We start from the raw sequence: 28000 nt of genomic DNA on the forward strand, positions 1-28000 counted from the left end.
AAACTTATCATTCTAAAAAATTATTTTATTTAAAAACTATATTTCTATACTTTAGCTGTTGTAGATGCCTGCGCCACAGTATTACGTTACACCCCATAGCGTAGAACACATACAACCGTTAAATGGTGCGTGACAAAGAGTTTTGCTAATGGAATGACCACGGGTAACATCCTCATTCCCATCTTAAAAATAATCAATCAAGTGCTTGATATTACACATAAAAAATAATATGCTTAGCCGCTGTTAATAGATAGCCAAGTTAATTAAAAGCTGCAGTTTGGATATAAAAGCTTGTCGACCGGGGGTTTTAGCCGAAACATTTCATAGCGCCGGCGTCCTTCCACCGAGACGTAAGCGCATCCCCCCCTAGACCGTTGTTATTTATTTTCTGGAGTAGATAATCTTTTGTAATTCATAATTGATCACCTGGAAAACAACTTCATAGATTTGTCAATACTCAGCAGAATTCTCCAATGCGTATAATTGTTTAGCACAATGGATAATCCATGCAATTCATAACTTAGCTAATTAAATACAGCTTGTATTCAATGAACACTGCTTAGGAATTCAGACGGTAAGTCAGTCTACTGGAGGCCTCTAATTCTCCTAATGCACTGCTATGGCTAGACAGACTAATTCATTGCTGGACTAGGGAACCCACAGCCGTGTGGTCGGCAGCAGCCCTCAGGGAACGCCAGCAGTACTCCGGCAAGTCATATGCCTGTCAGTGAACTAGTGCCGGCTCTGAGCTTAGGGGTTTAGTCAGACATGATCACAGGGCTGCTACTGTGCAGAGCCCAGGTGTACGCCGCCCAGCCGGGGGAAAATACCGCGCTGTGCAAGCCTGTGAAAATTTTGCAACCCTGTGATTAGCTACAAATCCATTCACAATCATTCACCATTAGGGTGGCCAATCCCGGGATTTGGCTCCAAAAATGCCGGGGTTTCAATTCCGGGAATGAAGATTCTAATCTCGGGATTTCGGGATTAGACTGCGCATCGCAGTCTAATGCCGGGCAGCGTCTGAGCACTCGCTCAGACGCTGCTCAGCTGTTCCCGATGCCCAGGCTGCGGCTCTGCACAGCGTGACGTCAGAGGTCAGGCTGCGCAGGCCGAACAGCTACTCTGCCCGCCGGTAGGCCCACCCATTGATCTACGGCCCAGCTCCCAGACATGCCTCCAACTCCCCGGCATCCGACCGCGCCTCCAGCAGAACAGTTCCCTGGCCTGACTCCTAGCCAGCCGCCCGCCCGCACTATAAAGGTAAATACGCGGGGCATTTTTTTTTCTATTTATTAGGAAAGTCAACCCCGGGAATGGGCATTTTTCAATACCGAATTTGGTATCCCTACTCACAATCTAATGATTTTTATAGTGTGTCCAGTCAGTGCGTAGCCCAGGACTAACTCAACGGCAGTGATAGAAACAGATTGTTTGGAGCCGATGTCACACAAATTCCCCTTAAATAGTGGCATAACTAAAATTTGTGCGACCCCACCTCAAAAAAAAAAAAAGTTCAACCCCCCTCTCACCGCTAACGGAAACGCTGCCATTGCCAGTTCTGTTGCTGCTCTACCTGTCTGCGGCCCCAGCGCTCCTCCTGATACGATAAAAAAAATGTCCCTTGCAAAATGACCGCTCACAGCAAACAGTTATTAAGGATGAAAGAGGAGGCCGCCGCCTCCGTTACCATCCTCAATAACTGTCTGCTGTGAGGTAGCAGCCATTTTGTGAGGGGCATTTATAATGGCAACAGGAGGAACACCGGGACCGTCTCCATAGACAGGAAGGTACTGGTGGTCCTACAGTGGAGCAGTAACAGACCCGGCGGTGGTCCCGTTAGCGGCGCAGCAATAGCCCCCGCAGGCGCGGTCTATCGATTATCACCTGGCCTGTGATTACGCAGCTGTGCGATCTGGTCTGAATAACCCCCATAGAAAGGATCTAACCTGGCTGTGTAAGGGTTAAGCTTTCAAACACTTTAATGGGATTATTGGAAGGGGTTTGCTGTATGTCAGGCAATTGGCTCTGCAACCGTTTGTGAAAATACAAGTCCCAGCATGCATTGCGATTATGCAATGCTAGTACTGTGGCAAAGCATGCTGGGATGTGTAGTTTCCCAACATGTATGGCTTTTGCAATTTCTGTTCATATCAAGAAAACCACAAAAAAAACAAAAACTTGTAGATTTACTTAAGCTTCTTTAACAGTCAACTGCTGGTGTTGCCTATAGCAACCAATCAGATAGTGTCTATCATTTCTATATTGCATTCTAGTAAATGAGAGACAGAATCTGATATTGGAAGCTTTAGTAAATCTGTAAGGATTTTTTTTAACGAAGATGGGAGTTCTATCGAAGATCGGAATCTACTTTTTATTTACGTAGCATCTTCTAGAAGACAATAAAATCTGATTGGTTTCCCATACCAACATCCCATCTTCAATAGATCCCCATACCTGCAACAGTCCCAACTTCTCACAGGTCAATTGTGCTACACCGAGGGGGCAGGTCGAGTGCAAAACTGATTGCTGACAACTCTGTAGGGAGCAGCATTTCAGGTCTATGGCAGGATGTACTAACAGGTTTGTTCTCAAAATGAGCAAAACCAGGGTTGCCGACTTTCTTATTCTCCTCTCCGGGAGAAGCCCGCAGAGGAGAGTTTCAGTAGCCGCTCAGGGGGCAGGGCTTAAGCGTGACATCACTAAGCCCCGCCCCCATGCTGGTAAACCAGCGAATTCAGGGATCTCTGTGGAGTGGGCGGGGCTAAAATGACTCGATTGTGTCGTTTTAGCTCCGCCCCCTCCTCCGAGACCCGCGGATTGCGGCATTTTAATGCAGCGATCCGGGGGACAGCGGGGGTCCCCCCTGAATCCGGGAGGGTTGCCCACCCTTCCGGGAGGCCGGGAGGGGACCCGATTTTGGGAGACTCCCGGAAATTCCGGGAGGGTCGGCAACCCTGAGCAAAACCATGCAGAGCTGCAGGTGGGGCAGATGTAACATGTATACAGAGAGTTAGATTTGGGTGAGTTATTTTGTTTCTGTGCAGGTTAAATACTGGCTGCTTTATTTTTAAACTTCAATATAGATTTCAGTTTGAACACACCCCTCCCCCAAATCTAACTCTCTCTGCATGTGTTACATCTGCCCCACCTGCAAAGCAGCATGGTTTTGCCCATTTTGAGAACAAATTCTTTCTACAATCCGGTCTGAATTAGGCCCAATGTGCAGATATATTATAGGTTTATTCCTTTTATTATAATTTTTTTTTAAATATATGATATATATTGCACACACACACAATGTATATTACAGCCAAGCTGCATAGTTAAATAATGCGGAGACTGTTTGCACAATACAGGGCTTTCTATATTAAGAACCATTGATTTATTGAAATGGTCAACACACTCTGCTCCTGCTGACCATTAGATAAATGGGTACTTATGTAGTATCTGGGCTGCCGATTTTTTGATTGTATGCCTTAAGTTAAGGCATACAATCAGATGCGATGCGATGCGATATCGCATCGCATCGCATCGCATCGCATCCGATATCGGATGCGATGACCCGATTTTTCCATAGGAATCAATGTTAAAATGATTCCTATGGAAAAATGGGTCCTTTTCATACCCCTACTATCCAAGTGGGCATGGAGTTGGATATAAACCTGTGGCGAGCGTAGCGAGCCACCGAGCCCGAAGCGTGGCGAGCGAAGCGAGCCCCGCGAGGGGACGGTATTCGTCCCCTCGCGGGGCTCGCTTCGCTCGCCACGCTTCGGGCTCGGTGGCTCGCTACGCTCGCCACAGGTTTATATCCAACTCCATGCCCACTTGGATAGTAGGGGTATGAAAAGGACCCATTTTTCCCATTGAATTCCATGTTAAAATGGACTCAGTCCATTTTAACATTGATTCCTATGGAAAAATCGGGTCATCGCATCGCATCGCATCGCATCGAATCGCATGGTCGCATGCGATGCGATGCGATCTCCCGATCCGACCCGATTTAGAAATCGGCAGCCCAGATACTACATAAGTACCGATAAATGAATTGTTCTGTACATAGAAAGTTCTGCTTCTGCAAACTGCCTCTGCCTTTCCCAGGAGAAGCCTTGCTGTACTGCGCACCCCTTCCTTGCTGGAGACAAATGTGTCCCCGGTAGATAGAGAATAGTTATCGCACTATGGGGGTTATTCAGAATGGATCGCTGCTCTGCTCAATTGCAGAGCCCTGCCATCAGCTAATCGCCGCACAGCCAGAGCAAAATCCGGCCTTGCGCAAGTCAAGGTCATGTAACAGCAGGATTTGGTCACCGAGGAAGCCGATGTTTCGTCTGCTCCGTATTGAATAAAAAATGACCCTCGTTTGTCGATAGTCTATGGATGACCTCTACCTCCATTGGGTTGTATGGAATCCTTTATATTATTATTATTACCAGTTATTTTTATAGCGCACACATATTCCGCAGCGCCGTACAGAGAATATTTTGGCCATTCGCGTCCCTGCCCCAGTGGAGCTTACACTCTATATTCCCTACCACACGTACACGCACACACAGACATTTTAGGGTTAATTTTGTTGGGAGCCAGTTAACCTACCAGTATATTTTTGGATTGTGGGAGTACCCGGAGGAAACCCACGCATGCACGGGGAGAATGTACAAACTCCACACAGTTAGGGCACATGGTGGGAATGGAACCCATGACCTCAGCACCAGTAATGCTAACCACTACACCGCCGTGCTGCCCAAATATTTTCCGATAGCAGTGGTCGAATATTTAGCGGCTTTTGGGGCCTAACATAAGCATACAAATATATTTGCATCTGAATAGTCAAAAATGTATAAATGAGTGTATCCAGGCCCTCTGTAAACGGGTGCAAACTCTGAGAACTTCAGATGGCGCCGGTTCTCAGAGCCGTGCTACTTCCCATGGGATGCCAATGGGCAAAATCTGCCCCACGCTCCCATACTTACACTGGCTCCCAGGTCTATATATAGGGCTGAGAGAATATAATAGGACTGTCCCGTAGTGGTCAGAACTTGGGGGTGCTATGTCACGAGTATGCTTAACCTGCAGCTGTTCGGTGAACGGGGTAGTTGGTCCCGTATAGAATAAAAAAGATGCAAAAAAGGTGAAAAGCGCAATAGTGTTGAGAATCGATGTAACAATTTATTTAATAACAATGAGAATATAAGAAATTCATAAAATGCATATGTTAAAAACTGTGATTAATATATTGCACAATTGATAATAGGTGGGTATGAAATGTGGGGGTCCCCCTGCAAATGGGATAAAGCTGGAGAGTCCGTTCCTATGTTTCCCCTGGACAGAGTTGGTATAAGATATAGTTACCACCCTTGATGGGTATAGGATGTCCTCGTCCGAGTGTCCACTAATCGGCCCAAGTTGGTACAAATTACCGATGGTGGAATGTTGGCAACGTGCTCGGATGCTCCAAGGATGGAAATGGTAGGTATATTACCAGATGCTGGTACTTTAATGGAGACACGAGAAGACAATGTCCTGCGGTGGTATTTGTAAATCCAGGGGATGGTTTGGGCTGCAATCCAAAATTGTGTGGGTAGATGCAAGGGGGGATGGGTTCCCCAGTAGCTCTCTGACGCGTTTCGCCACTCCTGGTGGCTTTATCAAAGGTGGGTGGTAACTATAACTTATACCAACTCTGTCCAGGGGAAACATAGGAACGGACTCTCCAGCTTTATCCCATTTGCAGGGGGACCCCCACATTTCATACCCACCTATTATCAATTGTGCAATATATTAATCACAGTTTTTAACATATGCATTTTATGAATTTCTTATATTCTCATTGTTATTAAATAAATTGTTACATCGATTCTCAACACTATTGCGCTGTTCACCTTTTTTGCATCTTTTTCTATATATAGGGCTACATATGAATGCAGATCTAAATATTGCAGCCAATTAGGTATCAGCTAGTGGTGGTAGAATAATGAAGATACCTCAGCACTTTACAATCACTACGCCCAGCACGCTAGTATGCCGTAAGTGGTTCTCTAGTGTACCGCCAAAGCCAGAGATGTCTGTGCCAGTGCATAACCACCGTCGCCAGTTCAACTATTTGGGGCAGCAAGGGTCGCGTCCTGCTCCAGTCCTGTGTCTGTATCTAGGCATATGAGACCGGCCCTCTGATTTCAGTGTGTCCGGATCTTGACTCTACTCTTACGGTCATCCACTAATCATCATTGGTTAATGGCGGTTGCCTCTCTAACAACAATGGTGTACGTGTCAGACTTGGAGGCTCGGGGCATGGTGACGGAGCAAAGAGTCCTCTCTGCGGGGGTGTCTTGCATCTATACTGGCTGCACTAGCCCCCCCAGGAGAACATGATGGCAGCTAAGCAGGGACGCTTATGGTGATCACGGACCAGAGGCACTCATTTCATAAAGTGATAAGGTGCAGAGTGATAAACAACCAGCCAATCAGCTCCTACCTGTCATCTTTCAAACCCAGCCTGTAACATGGCAGGTAGAAGCTGATTGGCTGGTAGTTTATCACTCTCCACTTTATCAATTTTTGAAGCTTAGGGGGTCATTCTGGTTGATTAGCAAGGTGGCGAATTTGCAGCTTTGCGAGTCCACCAAACCCCGGATTGCAAATGGTGGCCTGGCCGCCACCCAATCGCAGCACGTGTTAGCATGCAATGGCTGCGATTGGTTGTTTTACATAGATATCCATTTGCACCCTGCGGGGGAACACCCACATCATTCGATGGTCGCCAACCATCGTATGATGTGGAAAGCGCACGCACATCTAAGGTTGCTCAGAGCATGTACACTCTGAAGGAAGTGGGATGGCAGCTGACAGCCGGTGATGTCAGCTGCCCGTCCCCCGCACCGTCCGCCCATTAGCTGGGTGTTCCAATATGCAAATGGACCACCCCGCCGCCGCCCTCCATGCCTCCTCCGCACACTGTACCAGAACAGTCTGTGCCATGGACGCACGCACCCGGAACATGCACAGAAATGACCACCATCGATGCCCTTGCGAACATTCACATGTGAACGGACCAGAATAAGGGCCTTAGTGCATTTGGCCTCACATGAGGGCATTATTAAAGCCACACCCTGGGGCACTCCGCATTAAATAGAATTATCATTACATAACGTTTCTCGTGTGCCACAAGCAGATGAGACTGGCACAGACTCTGTACAGTACTGTACTCATGTGTTCTATGTGGGACAGTGTGAATGATTATTTATATTTTTCCATAGGGGCTATTGTGATTTTTTTTTTTCTTCATGTGGGGTCCAATTATTTTTTTAAATCTTTTCCCAACAGCCAGTGGGATTGTTTTTTTCATGTGGGTGGCCAATATGTGAGGTTTTTTCCCTATGAGGGATCACGTGCCTGAATGCTTTGGATTGTGATGAAAGCTGCTCTGACAAGTTGCGAGGGAAGCGTAACTGAGAGAACAACGGCAGATTCACTCTATAAAAGAACATTAATTTTATTATTTTACGTCTATAAAACTAAAACTGTCACAGTGGTCATTTCTGTATACTAATTCCTCTAAGGAGAACTTATACTTCATATATAAATCTAGGTTTAAAAAAATATAAATGAATACGCATTTCAAGGTACTTATGTAGTAACTGGGCTGCCGATTTTGAAATCGGGTCCATCGCATCGCATGCGATGCGATGCGATGCGATGCGATGCGATGCGATGCGATGCGATGCGATTTTTCCATAGGATTCAATGTTAAAATGGACTGAGTCCATTTCAACATGGAATTCAATGGGAAAAGGGGTCCTTTTCATACCCCTACTATCCAAGTGGGCATGGAGTTGGATATAAACCTGTGGCGAGCGTAGCGAGCCACCGAGCCCGAAGCGTGGCGAGCGTAGCGAGCCCCGCGAGGGGACACAGAATACCATCCCCTCGCGGGGCTCGCTTCGCTCGCCACGCTTCGGGCTCGGTGGCTCGCTACGCTCGCCACAGGTTTATATCCAACTCCATGCCCACTTGGATAGTAGGGGTATGAAAAGGACCCCTTTTTCCCATTGAATTCCATGTTAAAATGGACTCAGTCCATTTTAACATTGAATCCTATGGAAAAATCGGGTCATCGCATCGCATCGTATCGCATCGTATGCGATGCGATGCGATATCGCATCGCATCTGATTGTATGCCTTAACTTAAGGCATACAATCAAAAAATCGGCAGCCCAGATACTACATAAGTACCCATTTCAATAATCAGAGCACATATGCAGCGTTAAGCAGTGAAAGAACGCTGCTTAGCGAGCGGTCCTGAATCAGCGCCTACACACACTTACTTGAACATTTTAAAAACGGTTTCATGACACGAACATTTCATCAAAGCCTCCGTCAGAGTGGAATAAGTAACTACCGAAAAGTTCACAACTAGAACGTTTCATCAAATTGTATTTAATAAATGTATCAATATACAATACAACGATAATTCCTATAGGATACATTGTTTTGTGTAATGGATCATTCGGCTTCCGTCGGCCTGTTTTGCATACGATGTGATTGACACATAAGGTAGGAGTTAACAGAACGGATTCGTTTTAGACCAATGCACTGTATGACTTCACATCTTATACTGAAAAAGGCTAACGCTGCTCCTCCCGTCTATGGGGGGAATTCAAGTGTTGTGCGTGCTAGCGGCAATTAGATGGCGTCCAACAGAGAAATTCAAGTGTTCTGCCATTTTGACCGGGCTGGTAATTAGTCTGTGATAAAGTGGTTGTTGGACTATGAGTTCCACTAAATCATCATCCTGCGTGATCTAGACTTAAACTAGATTATTGGTATGGCTTAATAAGGAGTTACGGAGTCAGAATATAGTCATATATTTATCGTAGGGTGATTGCAGATGTTTTGTACTGTATAACGGTCTCGTTGGTGGATGACTACCAGCAGAAGCAGTAAGGCAACTGTAGGGGGCAGCACTAAGAAAAAGTGGGGCGTGCTTAGGTCACAATATAAAATATTATTCTGGAGGAAGACTTGGTTGCTGGCTTATTACCTCTACAATCTTTCCCATAACTTCACTGCCTAAAGGGCTATTTCACACGCTCCGGCTCCTGCCGGGCGGCAAAACCCTGCACGGCGGAAAACCGTGCCGCGCACCATAGTTAATAATGGACACAATTGTGTCCATTCACACGGGACGGCCACGGCCCGGTTGTAGCCGGATCCCACCACTGGAAGGGACAGCTGCCGGGCTGTGGCCATTCCCACCATTCTAAACTCCAGAGTGCGGCGCGGTTTCTCGGCCGTGCGGGATTTCGCCGCCCGGCAGGAGCCGGAGCATGTGAAACAGCCCTAAGAGGTAGATTTACTATCCGCCGATGATGGACTGTTTTGACTTATGCATTTCAAAGGGCAATGGTAATTATTGATAAAACAAGCCTGATTTAGTATTAATTATTATTGGCCTATGAAGTCCATCAGTCCAACTCGCCGGTCAACTGACGGACAGTAAATCTACCCCGAAATCTGTGAACACATTTACATTTCCTGCCCTCCTCTATATCGCCACATCTCACGTCCTTAAAGTCCTTAGGTCGACCAATATTATGTCCAAATGCACTGGGGTCGACTACTGAAGGTAAACATGGCTTTGGTCGACAGGCTAGGTCGTCAGTCAAAGGTCAGCATGAGTTTTTCAAGTTTTTTCTGAGCCGACATGTGCCGACCCACGGTATTTCATGCCCTACCGTCCATTAGGGCGTGGTTGGAGAATAGAACAGTGAGCCAGGCGTTTTTGACTGTCGACCTACACATTGTTGACCGCTTGTGTCGACTTTCCAACCCTGTTGATCTTAACCCTGTTGACTTACTTCATGTGTCAACCTTCTGTGGTCAAAACCAATGCACGTCGACCTAATACGGATTGACCCAAGGACCCCACACCCCCTCTCACGAGGAGGAAAGACCGGACAGGTGAAGTTACGGTAGGTAATGCCAACACTTATGGCAGCATAAAGGTTTACAATGGAAAAATATAAAAAGCGACCACGGAATTATTCAGTGGCCAATAAAAAAAAAAAAAAAAAAAGTACGAAATACAAAACAAAAAAACTAGAATTTAAATAAAAAAAAAAAACAATGTGTAAATGATGATGATTGGAAATAAAAACAAAACTAAATAATAAAAAAAAGCAATTGAAAATAATGACTCCGCAGAGCGTCAACGATACTTCTTGCTCACAGCCGCTGACTTGAAAAGAACGCCTTGGCTTCGCCGCAGACGGGATTCACGCACATCGGGCACCGAAGAGTTAACTGTTTAGAACAGCTCTCGTTGGACTTCATGTGGGACAGGACCAAGTCGGCAAGAGCCTGGAGAATGTAGGGGGGGGGGGGGGGGGGGGGGGAATAAAATAAAAGGCTGCATTGAACAAAACAAATCCAATAAACAAACAAACGGATATTGTTGCGCATGAAAGAGATAATGGTGACGGGCACACACACACACACACACACACACACACACACACACAGCGAAACTAAGGCAACATTCTAACTTTTCCAGCATTGATTCCCCCCGTGCGGTTTTCCATTCTCAATCCCGAACACCGCTGGGAAGAGCGCACAAAGGGAACCTTGTGACTCGCATACACCGGCTGCATCTTCCAATTCTTCAGGGTGGATACAGCCGCCATGCAAATCTGTGTTTATCCTAGCTAGACGTCTCCCCACTTAAAAAGAATGGATTTTTGTATTGTAGCAGCGGCCAGATGTAAGAACCAATAATCACCGGCCTGCAGTCAATAGCATTAAACCTAGTTTAACAATACTGATACCTTGGAGAACAATGGATTTCCGTTAAGCGACTCAGATCTTCTGATGTTCTCAACGCCGCACTGGAACAGAGAGAGAGAGAGAGGAATGACTCCCCCAACGATCGTTTCATATACCGCTGAGCACTTATTAAATGGATTATTTATTATGTAAAATGTTACAACAATGCAAAGGAAATGTATATCTCGCTTTCAAGCGTAATCAATTACCCCGGACGATTGTGGGAAGCAGACTTTTTGTTTCACAACACAGAACTTGTTGGAAACTTTCGAGGGGGGGGGGGGGGGGGGGTGGGGCGGAATAAGGTTTTACAGTGGAGTTTTGGTATTTAGGGAAATCCTATAGGGACATAAAACCAAATAGATAGGGCAGGGGACAGGTGAAAATAGATCAACTGCGACACTTCCGTAATGCAACACTGGCAAGTGTAACACAGTAATTGTTACCGGTGCTCTGTTATTGTACTTTAGTTACTGTTATGTTTAGTTCTGTGCGCACTGCATTGTTCTAATATGTGCCCTTTGTACGGCGCTGCCAACCGCTTGTTGCTCCTAAGAAATAAAATGTTATAGAATAATAATACTTGCTGGGTTACTGAAACAGTTACAGTGAACCACTACGGAATCGCTGAAGACATTATCACACCTTCACAGCCATCAATGTGGCAGGTTCCCCCTATTGCTTTTTAGAACCATTCGGATCGCTATATAAACCCAGTTCCGAAGCCCATGCAGATTGACAGGGGTGCTGTATACAGAGACTCAACTCTAGTCATCTGTGCGAATAAACATTTGATATTTACTTGTTAGAGCAATGGTGCCCATACACTTGTGAGATCTCGGGTACAATGGTTCCATTTCGATATATCGCAACGACAAATTGTATGCATGTATGGTCACTGTGCTGGATATAAAATTTATCGAATCTCATGTGCGATCAGAGGTGGGTTTTCAACACATGCGATTTATCGGGAATGCGATGTGCAATCTGCGCTGTTTATATAGCCCCAGATATCCCTGCCCTCATTCCATGAGCCGATTTCAGGTCACATGGGGCATGCGATTTATCGCATGATTGTATGCACATCAAATGTGGCAAAAAGCACTTCAGATGCGATTTATCGCATGGTGGCTTCAAGGGAAATCGAAGCGCGATAACAAAATCGCATACCATTGCGCAAGTGTATGGGCACCATAAGAGAGAAGCCTCCAGCAGTGTAACCGGACAGCCATACATTAATGCAATCCGTGAGGACTGTCTGGCCAGAAGAGGACATTGCTGGGGCCTAACAATGCCGCTGCAGAGTCATGGGACCCCCGCTCTGCTCTGAGAAGTGCGGAGGTCAGACCTCACGGTGGCCATGGAAGTTCTGCCACTGCTCTACTTCACCAACTTGTTGGAGTTACCTCGTTGGCAAGATGCTGGGCGTATTCTATATCCAGCTCGTAGAGAGTCTCAATGTGATCACTAGTGAAGGCAATGGGGACCAGCAGAATATTCTTCTTCCCTCTCTCGCAGAGACCTTTAATCGTTTCGTCAGTTTGAGGACCCAACCAAGCCATGGGGCCCACCTGAAATGAAGAGGAGAATAGAAGTTTGAGTCATCGAGGGTCAATGACCAATGTGGGGAATCATGCTCCGGCTGCTCCTGGATTTATGGTGACCTCTCAGATTAACCAGTCATGATGGCAACGGTGTCCACCTTCTGCTGGAAGCAGCGGTTGTTTATGGGGCTCATTCTGAGTATACAGTTGGCTTGGGGACACTTTCAAGCAATTAATACATTCTCGCAATACCACTGTACAATGTTTAACCACCATGGTTGTCAATCTCCTGGAACCCAGCATTTTGGGGTACGTAATTACGTATGGAAATTGTTGGCATTTTGAATGCTAAGAAGGATGTATCCCCTGATTCGTAGTTGGGAGTAAGTATGTTGTGATGCAAGGGGCTACATTCATTATTGTTGCATGCAGGGTAAATACTGGCTGCTTTTGCATGCAGTACACAGCTATTTAGATTTCAGTTTGGAGATACAATCTATAGCAGGGCTGGGCAACACCGGCCCTCCAGATGTTAATGAACTACACATCCCAGGATGCTTTGCGTTAGTTTTGCTATGTGGCCATGCTGAAACTGATGCAAGGCATGCTGGGATGTGTAGTTCATCAACATCTGGAGGGCCGGTGTTGCCCAGCCCTGATCTATAGAGATTTAGATTGAGAGCAGTATCAAGCCTTGGACAGATATATATGGTACCAATAAGCTCCTGTCATTTTTCAAGCACAGTCTGTAAAATGACAGTTGGGAGCAGAGTGGTTGGTACATCTCTATCCAAGCTTTGATAAATCACTCCCAGAGGGAGACATGGTAGCAGAAGCCCAATAACCTAGGAGATGAGCACTGCGGGGAATCCCCAACTATTTTGCTCTGGGACCCAGTTAGACAATAAAGATTGTTACATGACCCCAAAGTTACGTCAGATTGGCCACCACACGTGTGTGGGCCGCAGAACGTACATGAATGGCAGCATTGAGGAGGCACAAAATGATGCGAGGAGTCTGGAGTAACAGACAATGCAACTGATTTTTTAAACTCCGGATCACTCAGGGCCAGATGTATTAAGCTTCAAGAAGTGATAAAGTGGAGAGTGATAACCAACCAGCTAATGAGCTCCTACCTGTCATTTTCAAACCCAGCCTGTAACATGACAGTTAGGAGCTGATTGGCTGGCTTATCACTCTCCATTTTATCACTTTTTGAAGCCTGATACATCTGCTTACCTGCAGCAACCCCACACCTGCCACTCCCCCACCTGTGGTACTAATGCACCCCCGCACCCAAACCTTCCCACCCCCCAGTACCCCTGCACCCAGCCACGACAACACTGCACCCGCCCATCCCCCACCCACAGTACCCACGCACCCATCCCTCTGCCACCCACACACCCACAGCAATCCCGCAACCGGCGCACCCCCGCACCTGACCAACCCACACCACCCGCACGGACCAATCCCACCCCCCAAGCACTTTCCCCCTATTCAACTTTTTAATAAATACTACTGATAAACGGTAATATTTAATAAAAGTGGGGCCCCAAACAGAAGAGAGGTTTTTTCCCCCCTCTTTTTATGCAGTGTATTGATAATCGGCCACGGTGCAAATTCACACAGCAGTGATCGCATTTGAATTGGGCCCCAAGACAACTACACCCTCCATCCCGCACACCACTCCACAACAGCACCGCAAAATGTGGTTTGGTCTCATCAGAGACAATGCAGACGGAAACATGGATCAGTCACTTGTCGTCTAGTGGCGTAACTACTGTAAGGCAGCCGCTTGTGGGAGCAAGCCACAGTGTCTGTGTGGGCGCTGGCACCTGTTCAACGCACTGACATGCTGCTGCCTGCCACTGCCTGCTGGCTGAGCACCGGAGGTTAGTCAGCCGTAGCGCGGGTGCGGCCATGGCAGAGAAGACAAATCCCCCACTGATTCAATTGACTGTACACAGAGCCGGCTATTGGCTACTGTGTACAGGATGGGCGGGCAGATGGGTGGGTTAGGGCGGCCTGTGATGCGTTGGAGCCAAGGGAAGCAGCAGTGTCTGCTGGTCTCTCTTCCTCTCTCCTGCTTCAGCTTCTCCGGTACACGTGTGATGTCATCACGTCACATGCTGGGGAAACACGTACCTTGGATTGCCAGACAAGTCTGTAGGGGTTTGAGAAATTCAGTTTCTCCATGACTTTTTGCACCGTGGCTCCCACCTCCTGTGGGTACGGATCTCCGCGGTTAACCACCTGTAATACAAAAATAACAGTAACAGAACTGTGGGCCAGATTCAGTAAAGGAAAGAAGCAAGGAACATTGTGTCTGGAACAAAGCACAGTGCCATGCAAAGGTCAAAATACATTTATATGGTTTCTGTGCAGTGTGAATACTGGCTGCTATTGCATGTAGCCCAAATATGTCAAACAACTTTATTTTTCTGTTGCATTGTAGATTTCAGTTTGAACACACCCCAGCCAAAGCTAACTATCTCTGCACATGTTACATGTGCCCCACCTGCAGTGCCCATTTATGTGCTTTTTGCTTTGCAAAAAAAATAATATCAGGCCGTGTAGGAGGTGACATGATCTGTTCTCACTGACAATAGGATGCTTCTACTTTCTTCATAGGGTGTACAAAGCATAGCTGCATATAGATGGGATGCGGTCATCTATTAGAATGAACTTAGGTCTACAGTCATTAGGTCGACCCCACTAGGTCGACTGGCAGGAAGGTCGACCTGACTTAAGGTCGACATGGGCCAAGGTCGACATGACTTAAGGTCGAATTTGCATAAAGGTCGACATGAGGAAGGTCGACTGGTCATAAGGTCGACATGGGTTTTTCACTGTTTTTTGAGCCGACATGTGCCGACAGGTGGTATTTCATGCCCTACCATCCACTAGGGCGTGGTGGGAGAATAAAATAGTGTGCCGAGCGCAGCGAGGCACCGTGCCCGAAGCATTGCGAGCGAAGCGAGCGATGCGAGGGTCCGATTCTCATTGCCAACTGTGTCCATGTCGACTGTGTCGACATTCGGATAAAAAAAACAGTGAAAAACCCATGTCGACCTTATGACCAGTCGACCTTCCTCATGTCGACCTTTATGCAAATTCGACCTTAAGTCATGTCGACCTTGGCCCATGTCGACCTCAAGTCAGGTCGACCTTCCTGCCAGTCGACCTAGTGGGGTCGACCTAATGACTGTAGACCTAAATGCAGTCTGACGAATGATCCCATTCCATATAGATACTGGCATCAATGGCTGTTGTAATGTTAGTGCAGTGGTTCCCAAACTTTCTTGACCGGGGCGCAATAAAATATCAGCACTTGTTCAAGGCACCCCTAGTCAAAAAGTTTCTTATGGATAAATAAAAAATGACAGTAAATTGTGCTTAATTGTCACCCTTAGGTTCAGTTATGTGGTGGGGAAGATAGCTGTGGGTCTGATTGTCCATGCATTTTATGATTGGCAGCCACCAGCACTGGTTTTGCCGATCACTTTGAGCATAAATCATTTGTTTTGGTCGTGGAGCCCCAACTCGAGGCACCGTTACAAACATCCCGAGGAACCCCAGGGTGCGTAGTTCGGAATCACTGTGTTAGTGACTGATAATGCTTTGGCTTTACAGTAACCACAGACAGTGATGATATAACATAGCGCAGGCCCTTCCATACCAACACAGTGATGTGATCCCATAGCGCAGACCCCACCCCCACTAACACAGTGATGTCATACCATAGCGGACCCCACCCCTGCTAATACAAACAATATATTTGACCTTATATAAAAAAAAAAATGGACAAAAAGCACAGACAGGATTTATATACAATTTATTAACATCTGCAGGGGCCCCTGTGCTGACCAATACACTGTAATTATCTGAAGAAGAATCTCCCATTTCATTTTGGTTTAAGAAACGCTAAAAACACCCATATACAAAAAAAAAGAAGGGCCATGTGTGACATGATATATATATATCACTCTCTGCACCTTGAAAACCAGTACAATAACTCCACTTTTCCATTGTGATAGGTTCACAGAAAGACGAAAATAAATATATAACACCACCACTAGGTGGCAATAGGATTCCATCATCCAGAAAGTAAAAGTTAATAGTTTGTGCTCTTGTTTAGTGTTCACGGAATAATGCTTATTATATTATATTATATAGTACAGCTGTTCAGTAGTTACTACTTACCGCCATGGGCAAAGAATGGGCAGAGAACAGGATGACCACATCGCCCCTCTTCTCTTCCGGAAACATTTTCAGCTCTTTCTGGATGTGATCGGCAAAGCACTGAAACCAAACAGAGGCATCGTGTACAATATTACTATCACCTGAGAGCAGATTGCCGGGTGATCCATTCATATAAATAACAGAATATATAGGATGTGTGATTAGGATCCTTCTTACCTGGATGAGGAGGGGGTGCGTCGGCCAACGGTCAATAACGCTCCACTTCATATTGGGTTTAGCACTTTTGGATTTATAGTACCGGTAAATGGCATTCAGGCTGCTTCCTGACCAGAGACAAACAGGAGCGTTCAATTAGAGAAGCAGCCAGGACACCAAAGACACAGTCTACGGAGATGCGTACACATAGAAATATACATGCATTTATTAAAGTGCGTCCCCTTTGGAGTTATTGTCGATGCGGTACATGTTTCCAGAATGACGCCCACTCAGCTATTTGCTTAGTGGACTATTCTGATTTTTTAATGTAATTTATTCACTGCTCTGTGTGCCCCAGGGGATCGCATCGCACCTCCCGCAAAATCGCATGCGATTTTATAGGGTGTGCGATGCCATGACATTAGGTATACAATTATATGATTGTATGTCATACAAAGAGGTTTTACGCACACCTCCACTATCCACGCCACCCCGAAGCGTGGCGGGCGCAGCAAGCCCCGTGCGGGGCGGCGGAACGCGTCCTCCGACTTTTTCATACCCTCACTATGGTATTGACTATGGAGTTGATTTTATATAGTGTGGCGAGTGCAGCAAGCCACCGAGCCCGAAGCGTGGCGAGCCCCGCGAGGGGACGTGGAATACATGTAAAGTAATCCGCGTCCGCTCGCCACACTATATAAAATCAACTCCACACCGACATGGATAGTGGAGGTACAAAAACGTTGGAGGACGCGTTCCGCCGCCGCTCGCCACGCTTCAGGGTGGCGTGGATAGTGGGGGGATGCGTAAAACATCATTGTATGTCATACAATGATATTATTGTATAGCTAATGTAATGCCATCGCACACCCTATAAAATCGCATGAGATGCGATGCGATTTTGCGGGAGGGGAGATGCGATGCGATCCCCTGGGGCATACAGAGCAGTGAATAAATTACATAAAAAAAATAAAATCGCATCGCACGGCACTAAAATGGCCCATGTGATGCGATTTCCCTACGTTTGCGTACGTAGAAAATCTGGGCGCCATGCTAGGAAACAAGTACCGTTAATGCTACCATTTCCCCACAATAGCACCCTGCCAGGGGTCTATACTGTGAATTAAAGGATTATGTGATGCATTGGCTAGAAACACAATACGGTCCAAGTGATCCACTGGCCAATCGTGGATTCCATTCCCTAGCCCCTCCCCCTTTCCCCATCCTTTCGCACCCCTGTGTTGTACTAAGACCACAGCTCAACGGCAAGTAATGGGATCCTGTTCAACAGAACAAAGGTCAAGCAAGTCCCAACCTAGGTGTGGAGTTTGTATGTTCTCCTTTTTTTTCTCTTTTTTTTTAAATAACAGAGTTAATTATAACAAGACAACCGTCCTATCCTTCCTGCAGACATCACAAACAATAGTTTATGATTTCAGTCTCAGAGGGAGATGGATCTTATGTTGGAGAGATACGATTTGATACATCTCCCCCTCGTAGCCTTGGCGTCCGGCACTCACCGGTGGTAGAACAGCTGTACTGAGGGTACTGTGTGAATGCGATTGCTCTCTCTACGCCGTCACTTTCCATTTCGGAGATTGCGGCCTCTGTGAGAGGATTGACGTACCGGAATCCAATGTAATATTTATGAGGCGCTGTCGGGAGATGGAATGAAGGATTTAAATCAGTATACACAAAAAAAGACACAAAGATTCTTCCAGAGAACTACGAATGTAATATTCAGCGGTCAATTGTTTAGTATAGAGCCAGCTGTACCAAGCTTCAGAAAGGGACAAACCACCAGTCAGCGTCATTTTTGAAATACAGCCTGCAATGTGGCAGTTAGGGACTGATTGGCTCCACTTTATCATGTTTCCTGGCTTAGAACGTCTGGCCCCTGAAGACAGATGCTGGTTGCTTTGAGCACTTTGTCCAACACTGGATACATTTACCCTAGTGACCTGCATCAGCAGAAATATACGGCTCTACGGAACGATTCCAGGTTACAGTTTGTGGTCGGTTATCTAATGCTTACAGATGGATCAGCGGAGGTTCCTCCCTGTTACTGAACACAACCCTCCCTAACCTGTGCTATCTCCCCCACAGCTTTACCGAGGACAGTCAGAGGGTGGGAGGGGGATGGGACGACTTCTGTTTTATACAGACACAATTATTTCTGCTCTATGACGAAGGGGCTGATTCAGCCCTGGCGATTATGGAGCATGGTACTACGTTTCAGTCTCCATGTCGACATACGGGACAAAAAAAGTGAAAAACCCCATGTCGACTGTTTTACTGTGGACCTTCCCCATGTCGACATAATGCTTGTGTCGACCTAATGACCTGTCGATCTAACCCATGTCGACCTTCCTGCATGTCAACCTAGTTGCTGTCTGTCCAATGATCCATACCCAAAAAGTTGAACCAGAAGCAAAGTCAGGACCAGTGACGTAACAACAGCCCCGCAGACCCTGCGGTAGCGGGGAGGCGCTGAGTAGGTGTGGGGGCCTGGGGTCTGTGTGGGCTATTGCTGCACCACTGCCAGGACCTGTAGCTCTACTTATCTGCGATCCCGGCATTCCTCCTGCTGCTAATGTAAAAAAGGCCTTCACAAAATGTCCACCCCCTTACAGCAGACAGTTTTTGAGGATGCTAGAGGAGGCGGCAGCCTCCTCTACCATCCTTAAAAATGGTCTGCTGCTAGGGGCAGCCATTTTGTATGGGGCATTTTTCATTAGCAGCAGGAGGAGCGGCGACAGACCCGGCGGCAGCAATTGGAGGGGTGAGGCAGGGTTAAATGGTCTTAAACTTACTGGTAGGGGGGGCGATTACGAAACTGGCGGGGAGGAACACATTTTTAGTTACGCCACTAGTTAGGACTCCTGTAACAAGTGCTATTTTTTAGCAGAAACAAGTAGGAACTCAGTTCCTGAACCGCTTATTAATTATGACATCATCAGGAACTGGATTACTGAACCTGTTCTGTCCAAAATGTACATTCCATAAAGTTTTATTTTAAAGTACCTTTTAAGTGTCTTCTTTTTAAATTATATATCAGTATCTATCTAGTTTTTTTAATAGCAGAACTCCCAGACCCAGAGTTCCTGAACCTATTTTTCCACTAATGTAACTGTATACACAATTGTATAATAATGTACTCCACGGATTTCACCACGGGTGCTATCTTTCCAGAAATCTACTCCACAGATTTCACCACAGACACCATGTTTCCTGGAGATCTGATCCACGGATTTCACCACAGGCGCCATGTTTGCAGAGAGCTGCTCCACGGATTTCACCACAGGCGCCATGTTTCCGGAGATCTGCTCCACTGATTTCACCACAGGCACCATGTTTCTGGAGAGCTGCTCCACAAATTTTACCACAGGTGCCATCTTTCTGGAGATTTACTCCATGGATTTCACCACAGGCACCATGTTTCCGGAGATCTGCTCCACGGATTTCACAAAAGGCGCCATATTTCTGGAGATCTACTCCACAGATTTCACCACAGGCGCCATATTTCTGAAGATCTGCGCATGCGTGCTACAGATATCCCTGGGAATATGGAGCCTGCACAAGTGCCAGAGCATACGGCAGAGATCAGCCTGTGAGGGGGATATGCATGGAGGCTGCACAGGGGTATTGCCGTTCCGTCTCTGTATCTACCCCATACACACAAATGTGTACAATTCTGTATACAGGTGAACATAAGCATTTCATTCTATAAGCACAATCTGGGAACAGTTATGGCCTACTTGCATTTATCCTTAATGGGGGTGAATATGTACAGGGCCGCTGAGAACCAATCAGGTTTGGATATTGGGGCGGAATGGGTCGAGCGAACACAGGCTGTCATGGGACATGGCAATGTCACAATGGGGTGTAAAATGAGGCGGCGTAGTTGCGGCATTAATGGGGAGGCATACCATATACTGTAACTACGTCATGCTATGAAATGAAGAGAATAGAGATTTATATACCGTATATATTATATATTGTACATGGTACCTGTAGCCGGGGACAGTTCGTCCAGAAATTTCACCATGCCTTCTCCTTGCTGCGCCGTCCACTTCTTTATAGGGGACCCTCCGCCAATTTTTTTGTACTGTTCTTGAATTTTCGGGGTGCGGCGTTTGGCAATGAAAGGCCCAAGTTTGCTAGGGAGAAACAGATTCTACTGATCCACAACATATTTATTGGATTACCTTAAACTAGTCCCAGAGATCTAGGTGGGACACATTTATCAGAGCTAGGAGAGAGATAAAATACCAACCAATCAGCTCCTAGCTCATATTTCAAACACAGCCTGTAACATGGCAGTTAGGAACTGATTGGTTGGTATTTTGGGCCCGAATGATTTCTCCTGCCTTCACAAAAATCCACAGTGAAAACTGACTGTGTGCCTGGAGACGGGGTGGGCCTCCCTCCCCCCGAAGCCATTCGCAAAGTGGGGCCTGCAAATGTGCATATAACAGACCACGCACAGTCCCCTAAACATTCAGGCCATTCCGAATGAACCAGAATTAGGCCCTTTATCTCTTTACTACAGTAGAAATGGAAGAAAGTGGTCTAAATACACCTTATTCAGGTTTATTCAAATGACAGTGCAGTGTACGGCGAGTATAATGGGATTATGTAACTGTGGATTATATTATTTTGTAGGGGTGGGGGGGGGTCACATTAGGGATTTAGGGATAACTGCCTACCATTCATACCCCAGTTGGTAGTTCCAGCAATACCAGTTATTAGCAAAGTTTACCCTCTGGCATGACATCGGCAAGTCGTTGTGGCATTGGGGTATGCCAGCTGCTTCCCATGTGCCAGATCCGAAGTACGGAAAACAGGAGTGACCCCAACGTGACTGTACGGATCCACACCAACAGATGATACGGTACTTGTGTATTAGCCAGGCTCCCAATTAGCGTACGTACGCAGGAGTAGGCTAGCTACGCTGTCAGCGTAGTCCAACAGCTGCCTAGCATAGTTAGGCTCAGTCCCCGGCATCCATGGCTCTGTCCTCAGCATCCATGCCAAGTCTAGTGAGCGCCTCTCACACAGCGCCGGTAACCGATAGATCCCCTGCACTGGCGGACGCCGACGGAGCGGGGATCATGCGTGCGCTGGCGGAGAAGCGCTCCAGCTGTCTCAGTAATTATTAGCACGTGCGTCTCATGCATAAAAAGGGGGTATGCGGGCACAAGTGTGTCCTATGCACAATAAAGGAGGCATTTTCGAACCCCCGCTATCCACGCCAGCCCGAAGCGTGGCAAGCGCAGTGAGCCCTGTGAGGGGACGCGTTACGCGTCCTCCCGACCTGTTCATACCCCCGCTATCCACGTCGGCATGGAGTTGATTTTAAAAACTGTGGCAAGCGGATGCGGAACACATGTGAAGTAATCTGCGTCCGCTCGCCACACAAATCAACTCCACACCGACGTGTATAGTGGGGTATGAACAGGTCGGAAGGACACGTAACGCATGCGCTCGCCACGCTTCGGGCTGGCGTGGATAGTGGGGGGTGTTTCAGAACACATTCACACCTGTGATGTCATACATCGGAGACAGAAGTGACAACATGTGTTAATTGTTAACTGGATTTTAGTTAATAATAAAGGAGACAAGATCACAGCGGGAAAACTACGCCGATTCTAACAGAGACGGTGGCTACGCGGCCGCGGGATCACTACGCTGATTCTGACAGGGACGCTGGCTACGCGGCCGCGGGATCACTACGCTGATTCTGACAGGGACGCTCGCGTGAACACTACCCTACTTCTGACCGACAAGGCCAGGGCTGGGCAACACCGGCCCTCCAGATGTTATTGAACTACACATCCCAGGATGTTTTGCATTAGTTTTGCTATGTGGCCATGCTGAATCTGATGCAAGGCATGCTGGGATGTGTAGTTCATCAACATCTGGAGGGCCGGTGTTGCCCAGCCCTGGACTACGCTAACTACGCTGGCTGTGGGAACACTACACTGATTCTGACTGACTATGCTAACTACGCTGACTGCAGGAACACTACGCTGATTCTGACAGCGCCACTACGCTTACTACGTACCGGGCGCCCGGCTAATACACAAGTACCGACGATACTTCCCCCGTAATAGACCCGCAGGAACATTCACCGGTATCAGCGCTCTTTACCTTTGTGCCGGCAGAGTCATCAGATCTTTGTCTAAAAATAGCCGCAGGAGAAAATCGTAGACGTCATCTAGCGTCTCGGGGCCCCCCATGTTCAGCATAAGGATGCCAGTTTTGGGTTTCCTGGGTAAGAGACAGGGGACATCATGTAGGTGAAGCCACAGAGAAAAGTGCATTCTGCAAATGATCAATTTGGGCATGTATAACGTTGATAAACTAACAACCAATCAGCTCCTCTCCAAGCTTTGATAACCTCCCCATGGTTTGATTACAATAGCGACCACGCTGAAGAATATTGAAAATAAGAATTTTCCTTATGATCTTACGACTACTTAGGTGTAGTTATGATCTATGATTGTTGCAGTATTGGTGTGATTTCTGCCCAGAAATGATAAAATGTAGAGTGATAAACTACCGGTCAATCAGCTCCTACCTGTCATGTTACAATCTGGGTTTAAAAAATGACAGGTAGGAGCTGATTGGCTGGTTGTTTATCACTCTCCGCTTTATCACTTTGAGAAGCTTGATACATCTGGCCATTTATCATTTTAATATTCCCCTAATAATAACACATCATTCATGTATTCAATGTAATACATATGTGATATAATTAAAATAAATTAACAGAGCAACTGAACTGACAAACCACACACAAGCTCTTACGGCTCAGTCCGTCATGAATAAGAGATCGCTCCTGATTGCCGGTCCTCCCAGTAAGTACATGGGGCCTTATTCAGATCTGAGCTCAGTACAAATTTGTTTGGAAAATGGGCAAAACCATGTGCACTGCAGGTGGGGCAGATGTAACATGTGCAGAGAGTTAAATTTGGGTGGGGTGTGCTGAAACTGAAATCTAAATTGCAGTGTAAAAGTAATGCAGCCAGTATTTACCCTGCACAGAAACAAAATAACTCACACAAATCTAACTCTCTCTGTACATGTTACATCTGCCCCACCTGCAGTGCACAGGGTTTTGCCCATTTTCCAAACAAATTTGGGTACTTGTGTAGTATCACGGCGCCCATCGCATCGCATACCATAAGGCATGCGATGCGATATTGCGCGATGTTGCACAATGTCATACAATTTTAAAATTGTATGGCATTGTATATGGCATACAATGCGATGGGATGCGATTATAACTTGTATAAGCACCCTAATGGGTGCTTACAATGTTAAATGCACCCCCACGCCACCCCCCAGTATGAACGCCAACCCGAAGCGTGGCGAGCAGACGCAAATAACTTCACAGGTATACACGTCCGCTCGCCACGCTTTGGGCTCGGTGATTCGCTGCGCTCGCCACACTTTATAAAATAAACTCCACGCCGACGTGGATAGTGGGGGTATGAAAAGGTCGGAGGACGCGTACCGCCGCCGCTCGCCACACTTCGGGTTCACGTTTATACTGGGGGGTGGCGTGGGGGTGCATTTAACATTGTAAGCACCCATTAGGGTGCTTATACAATTTTTCATCGCATAGGGGGCTAAAATCGCATCGCATCGGGTGTATGGCATGCGATGCGATGAAAAATTGCGCGATCACATATGGGGGGTGCCGTGATAATACACAAGTACCCAAATTTGTACTGAGCTCAGATCTGAATAAGGCCCATGGGGTGGACTTTGTCATGACAACAAGAATAGTTTATAACATATACAAGCGGGCACTACAAGCAATGATATAATGGAACTGCTATACAATATATTACTTATGTAACTCCGGAGGAGGGGCAACCCTTGAGGTACTACCACTGCAAGCATGCCTTGTTGAACTCAAACAGACTCCCCACCCATGACCCATGCATATGGATGAGTACCTCTTATCAGGCTGGACCTGAGCTTTCACATCACTGCGCTGCGTGGCGGCACTTGCTGCCGTTGAGTGCCGACAAAGCTTCATGGAAGAGGTCACCGTATCTGTCTTCAGGGCTGCAAATATAACAGTAGTTATCCTAGGACATTGTCTGTATTCTATGTGTATGGTAGTAACCCCATGGTGCCGTTCTTTACAGTGTATTTGTTTGCTGACACATCGGGGTTAATTATAAATACCCCTTTCACACTTCACAAATAACCAAGGTCCGACCAGGGTTATTTCCGGCTTAAAAGGCCTTTTGAAAAATCCCGGGTCCAACAACCCGGCAATTTGGGTACTTGTGTAGTATCACGGCGCCCATCGCATCGCATACCATAAGGCATGCGATGGTATGCGATGCCGCGCGATGTTGTACAATGTCATACAATTTTAAAATTGTATGGCATTGTATATGGCATACAATGCGATGGGATGCGATTATAACTTGTATAAGCACCCGAATTGGTGCTTACAATGTTAAATGCACCCCCACGCCACCCCTCAGTATGAACGCCAACCCGAAGCGTGGCCAGCGGGCGCGAATAACTTCACAGGTATACACGTCTTCTATGTGTATGGTAGTAACCCCATGGTGCCGTTCTTTACAGTGTATTTGTTTGCTGACACATCGGGGTTAATTATAAATACCCCTTTCACACTTCACAAATAACCAAGGTCCGACCAGGGTTATTTCCGGCTTAAAAGGCCTTTTGAAAAATCCCGGGTCCAACAACCCGGCAATCCGACCAGGGTTAAAAGCAGGTTTTACCCGGGTCGGAACCGGGTTGTTGTGCAGTGTGAAAGGCTAACCCGCGTCAAGCAACCAGGGTTCCGTTCTTTTTTGCCAATCTCTTAACCTGTTGACATGGACCCCCAATTTGCGTGGCTCACTCACCCACCATGCTTTAGGTACTGTACCATTATCACAGTTCACAGGGATGTTAAAGACCTGAGGGCCAGATGTATCAAGCTTCAAATAGTGATAAAATGGAGAGTGATAAACAACCAGCCAATCAGCTCCTATCTGTCATTTATCTGTAAAGCTGATTGGTTGGCTGTTTATCACTTTCCATTGTATCACTTTCTGAAGCTTGATACTGTACATTTGGCCCTAAAGGTCTGTACACATGGTGCGATTGCCGTGCAATTCGATGGGGATTGATTTGCACGGCAAGCAAAAACGCATGACATTTTCACTATATAGTTCAGATCTGTACTTTACGGGCCCGCATTCAATGCAGCCGGCGAGGGGGTTAAACGGTGGGGATCGCAGAAAACAAGAGATCCTCGCTGTTTAACCCCCTCGCCGGCTAGTCACCATATTCAATGTTCCGGGGGAATCCTCACTGTCACATGGTGGCGAGGATTCCCCCAAACAGCGAGGCGCAGCTAACACAGGGAGCAGGCTGCATTTAGCCGCGAGCCTCGCTTTTTCAGCGGCCGCATACACCAAATCCCATGTTGTAGGCCTAGACACTGTAGACCAGGGCTGGCCAAACAGGTCCTCGAGATCTACCAACGGTACATGTTTTCCAGGTCACCTAGCTGATGCACAGATGTAGTCATTACTAACAGGTGTGGTATGACTGCCCAACAATCGGGATCCCGATTGTCAGTATACCGACATCGGAATCCCGATGCTTTGACATCGGGGCAGGCGCAAAGTAGCCCCTTGTAGGCTTGCTGCGGGCTGGTGGCTCACTACAGGTTCTATTCTCCTGATTGTCGGGCAGTCATCCGTCACCCATTACTTACTGTCACATTGTCACACCTGCTGCGTTCATGCCTACTATAGATCCACAGGTTGCCTGATACACATGGACTGTTGGTAGATCTCGAGGACAGGTTTGGCCACCTCTGGTATAGAACGATCCACCATACTATGAGTGCCTGTATCTTTGAGGCATTCATAGTATGTAATGGGAGATAACCACTACGAGATGTATGTGACCCCCCGGCCATATCTGTAGTCACACATGGGAGACATACAGACTGACAGCTGCACCCAGAGCAAGATAAGGGAGCAGTCAGTCATAATGGAAATATATACATTGTACACGAGTATAAGGCGGTGTCAACCTTCAGTGGTCTACCTAATGAATGTCAACCTAGTGACTGTATATACTATTAAACACAAAGATATATAACTCCCCCCCCCATACACATACAGATATATAACTTCCCCCCATACACATACAGATATATAACTTCCCCCCATACACACACACAGATATAGAACTTCCCCCCCATACACACACAGATATATAACTTCCCCCTCATACACACAGATATTCATAATGATAGTGCTAGTGTATATTGAGCCTCCATGCTTCTGCCCTCAGGTCACATGACGAGGAGAGCATTATGCAAGGTGCCAGTGTACATTGTGTAACACTCAGCAGCAGCAGTTCTCCTATACCCAGCCACTTATACAGTGTGCCAGCTGGTGATGCCACCATCCCGGAGAGAGGCACAGTATAACCGTTATAGCCCTGCTGTCAGTGCCAACAGCAGCATCTGGCCAGCGGTGACATCTGTCAGACAGCGCCCCCTGCAGGCTGTAAATATGTATCACAGGGGGGAATCACATGTGCTGCTGTTACAGTAACACCGTTTAAACAAGTACAACCTGCAGCCTGGTGTGATCCCAGCAGTGCCCACACACAGATTATAGCAACATGCAAATAGGGAGGTTTCCAGGGGAGAAGGTGATGTCACTATTCTGCAATGGCTGGCGTGGGCATGCCATGCATAGCAGGGGTATGAGCATATATGCAGCTGGGGTAGTATGTGGATGTATGCAGCTAAGGTATGAGGATATATGCAGCTGGGGTAGTATGAGGATGTATGCAGCTAAGGTATGAGCATATATGCAGCTGGGGTAGTATGAGGATATATGCAGCTAAGGTATGAGCCTATATGCAGCTGGGGTGCAGAATTTGCAGGACCCCAGCCTGTCACCTCTCAGGGTCAGGGAGATAGGGCACAGAAGGAGCCAGCCCACCCACTCGTGACATCCCCGATCACAGAGTATAATCACGCCCTGTGTGAGCAGGAAGCAGACACTCACTGTGAGCCAGCAGCCGGTGTGCAGACCTCAGGGCAGCCATGTTTGGGAGACTTAGCAGCAGCGGCAGCAGCATTCCCTTAGTCCCTGTGTACAGTGTGTGACACCAGCCCAGCACACACACACCCCTTAGTGGGCTGCTCACATACATATATGTACATG

The 28000-nt window shown here is 47.0% G+C and overlaps 1 protein-coding gene across 1 annotated transcript; it reads right to left on the reverse strand.

Moving 5' to 3' along the window:
* Positions 1-8417: 8417 nt before the first annotated feature.
* Positions 8418-27997, reverse strand: FECH (ferrochelatase). The gene is made up of 11 exons (XM_083155240.1): positions 27842-27997; positions 24734-24845; positions 22917-23036; positions 20775-20923; positions 18284-18418; positions 16785-16891; positions 16569-16667; positions 14511-14618; positions 12228-12392; positions 10824-10883; positions 8418-10359 (listed from the first exon to the last, which is right to left on the reverse strand). The coding sequence occupies exons 1-11, from the start codon at positions 27987-27989 to the stop codon at positions 10225-10227; spliced, it is 1338 nt and encodes a 445-aa protein (XP_083011366.1). The 5' UTR covers positions 27990-27997; the 3' UTR covers positions 8418-10224.
* Positions 27998-28000: the final 3 nt, after the last annotated feature.

This window comes from Crinia signifera, chromosome 1 (assembly GCF_055691185.1).
Source record: "Crinia signifera chromosome 1, ASM5569118v1, whole genome shotgun sequence".
Taxonomy (NCBI): domain Eukaryota; kingdom Metazoa; phylum Chordata; class Amphibia; order Anura; family Myobatrachidae; genus Crinia; species Crinia signifera.

Bases quoted from the DNA above. Each gene is read 5' to 3' on its own strand.
- FECH (XM_083155240.1), bottom strand. From the start codon at position 27,989: ATGTATGTGAGCAGCCCACTAAGGGGTGTGTGTGTGCTGGGCTGGTGT. The intron at 20,924-22,916 runs GTAAAGAGCGCT...GTTTCTCCCTAG, and splicing joins ATGACTCTGCCGGCACAAAG to CAAACTTGGGCCTTTCATTG. The intron at 16,892-18,283 runs GTGAGTGCCGGA...GTCTCTGGTCAG, and splicing joins GTACAGCTGTTCTACCACCG to GAAGCAGCCTGAATGCCATT.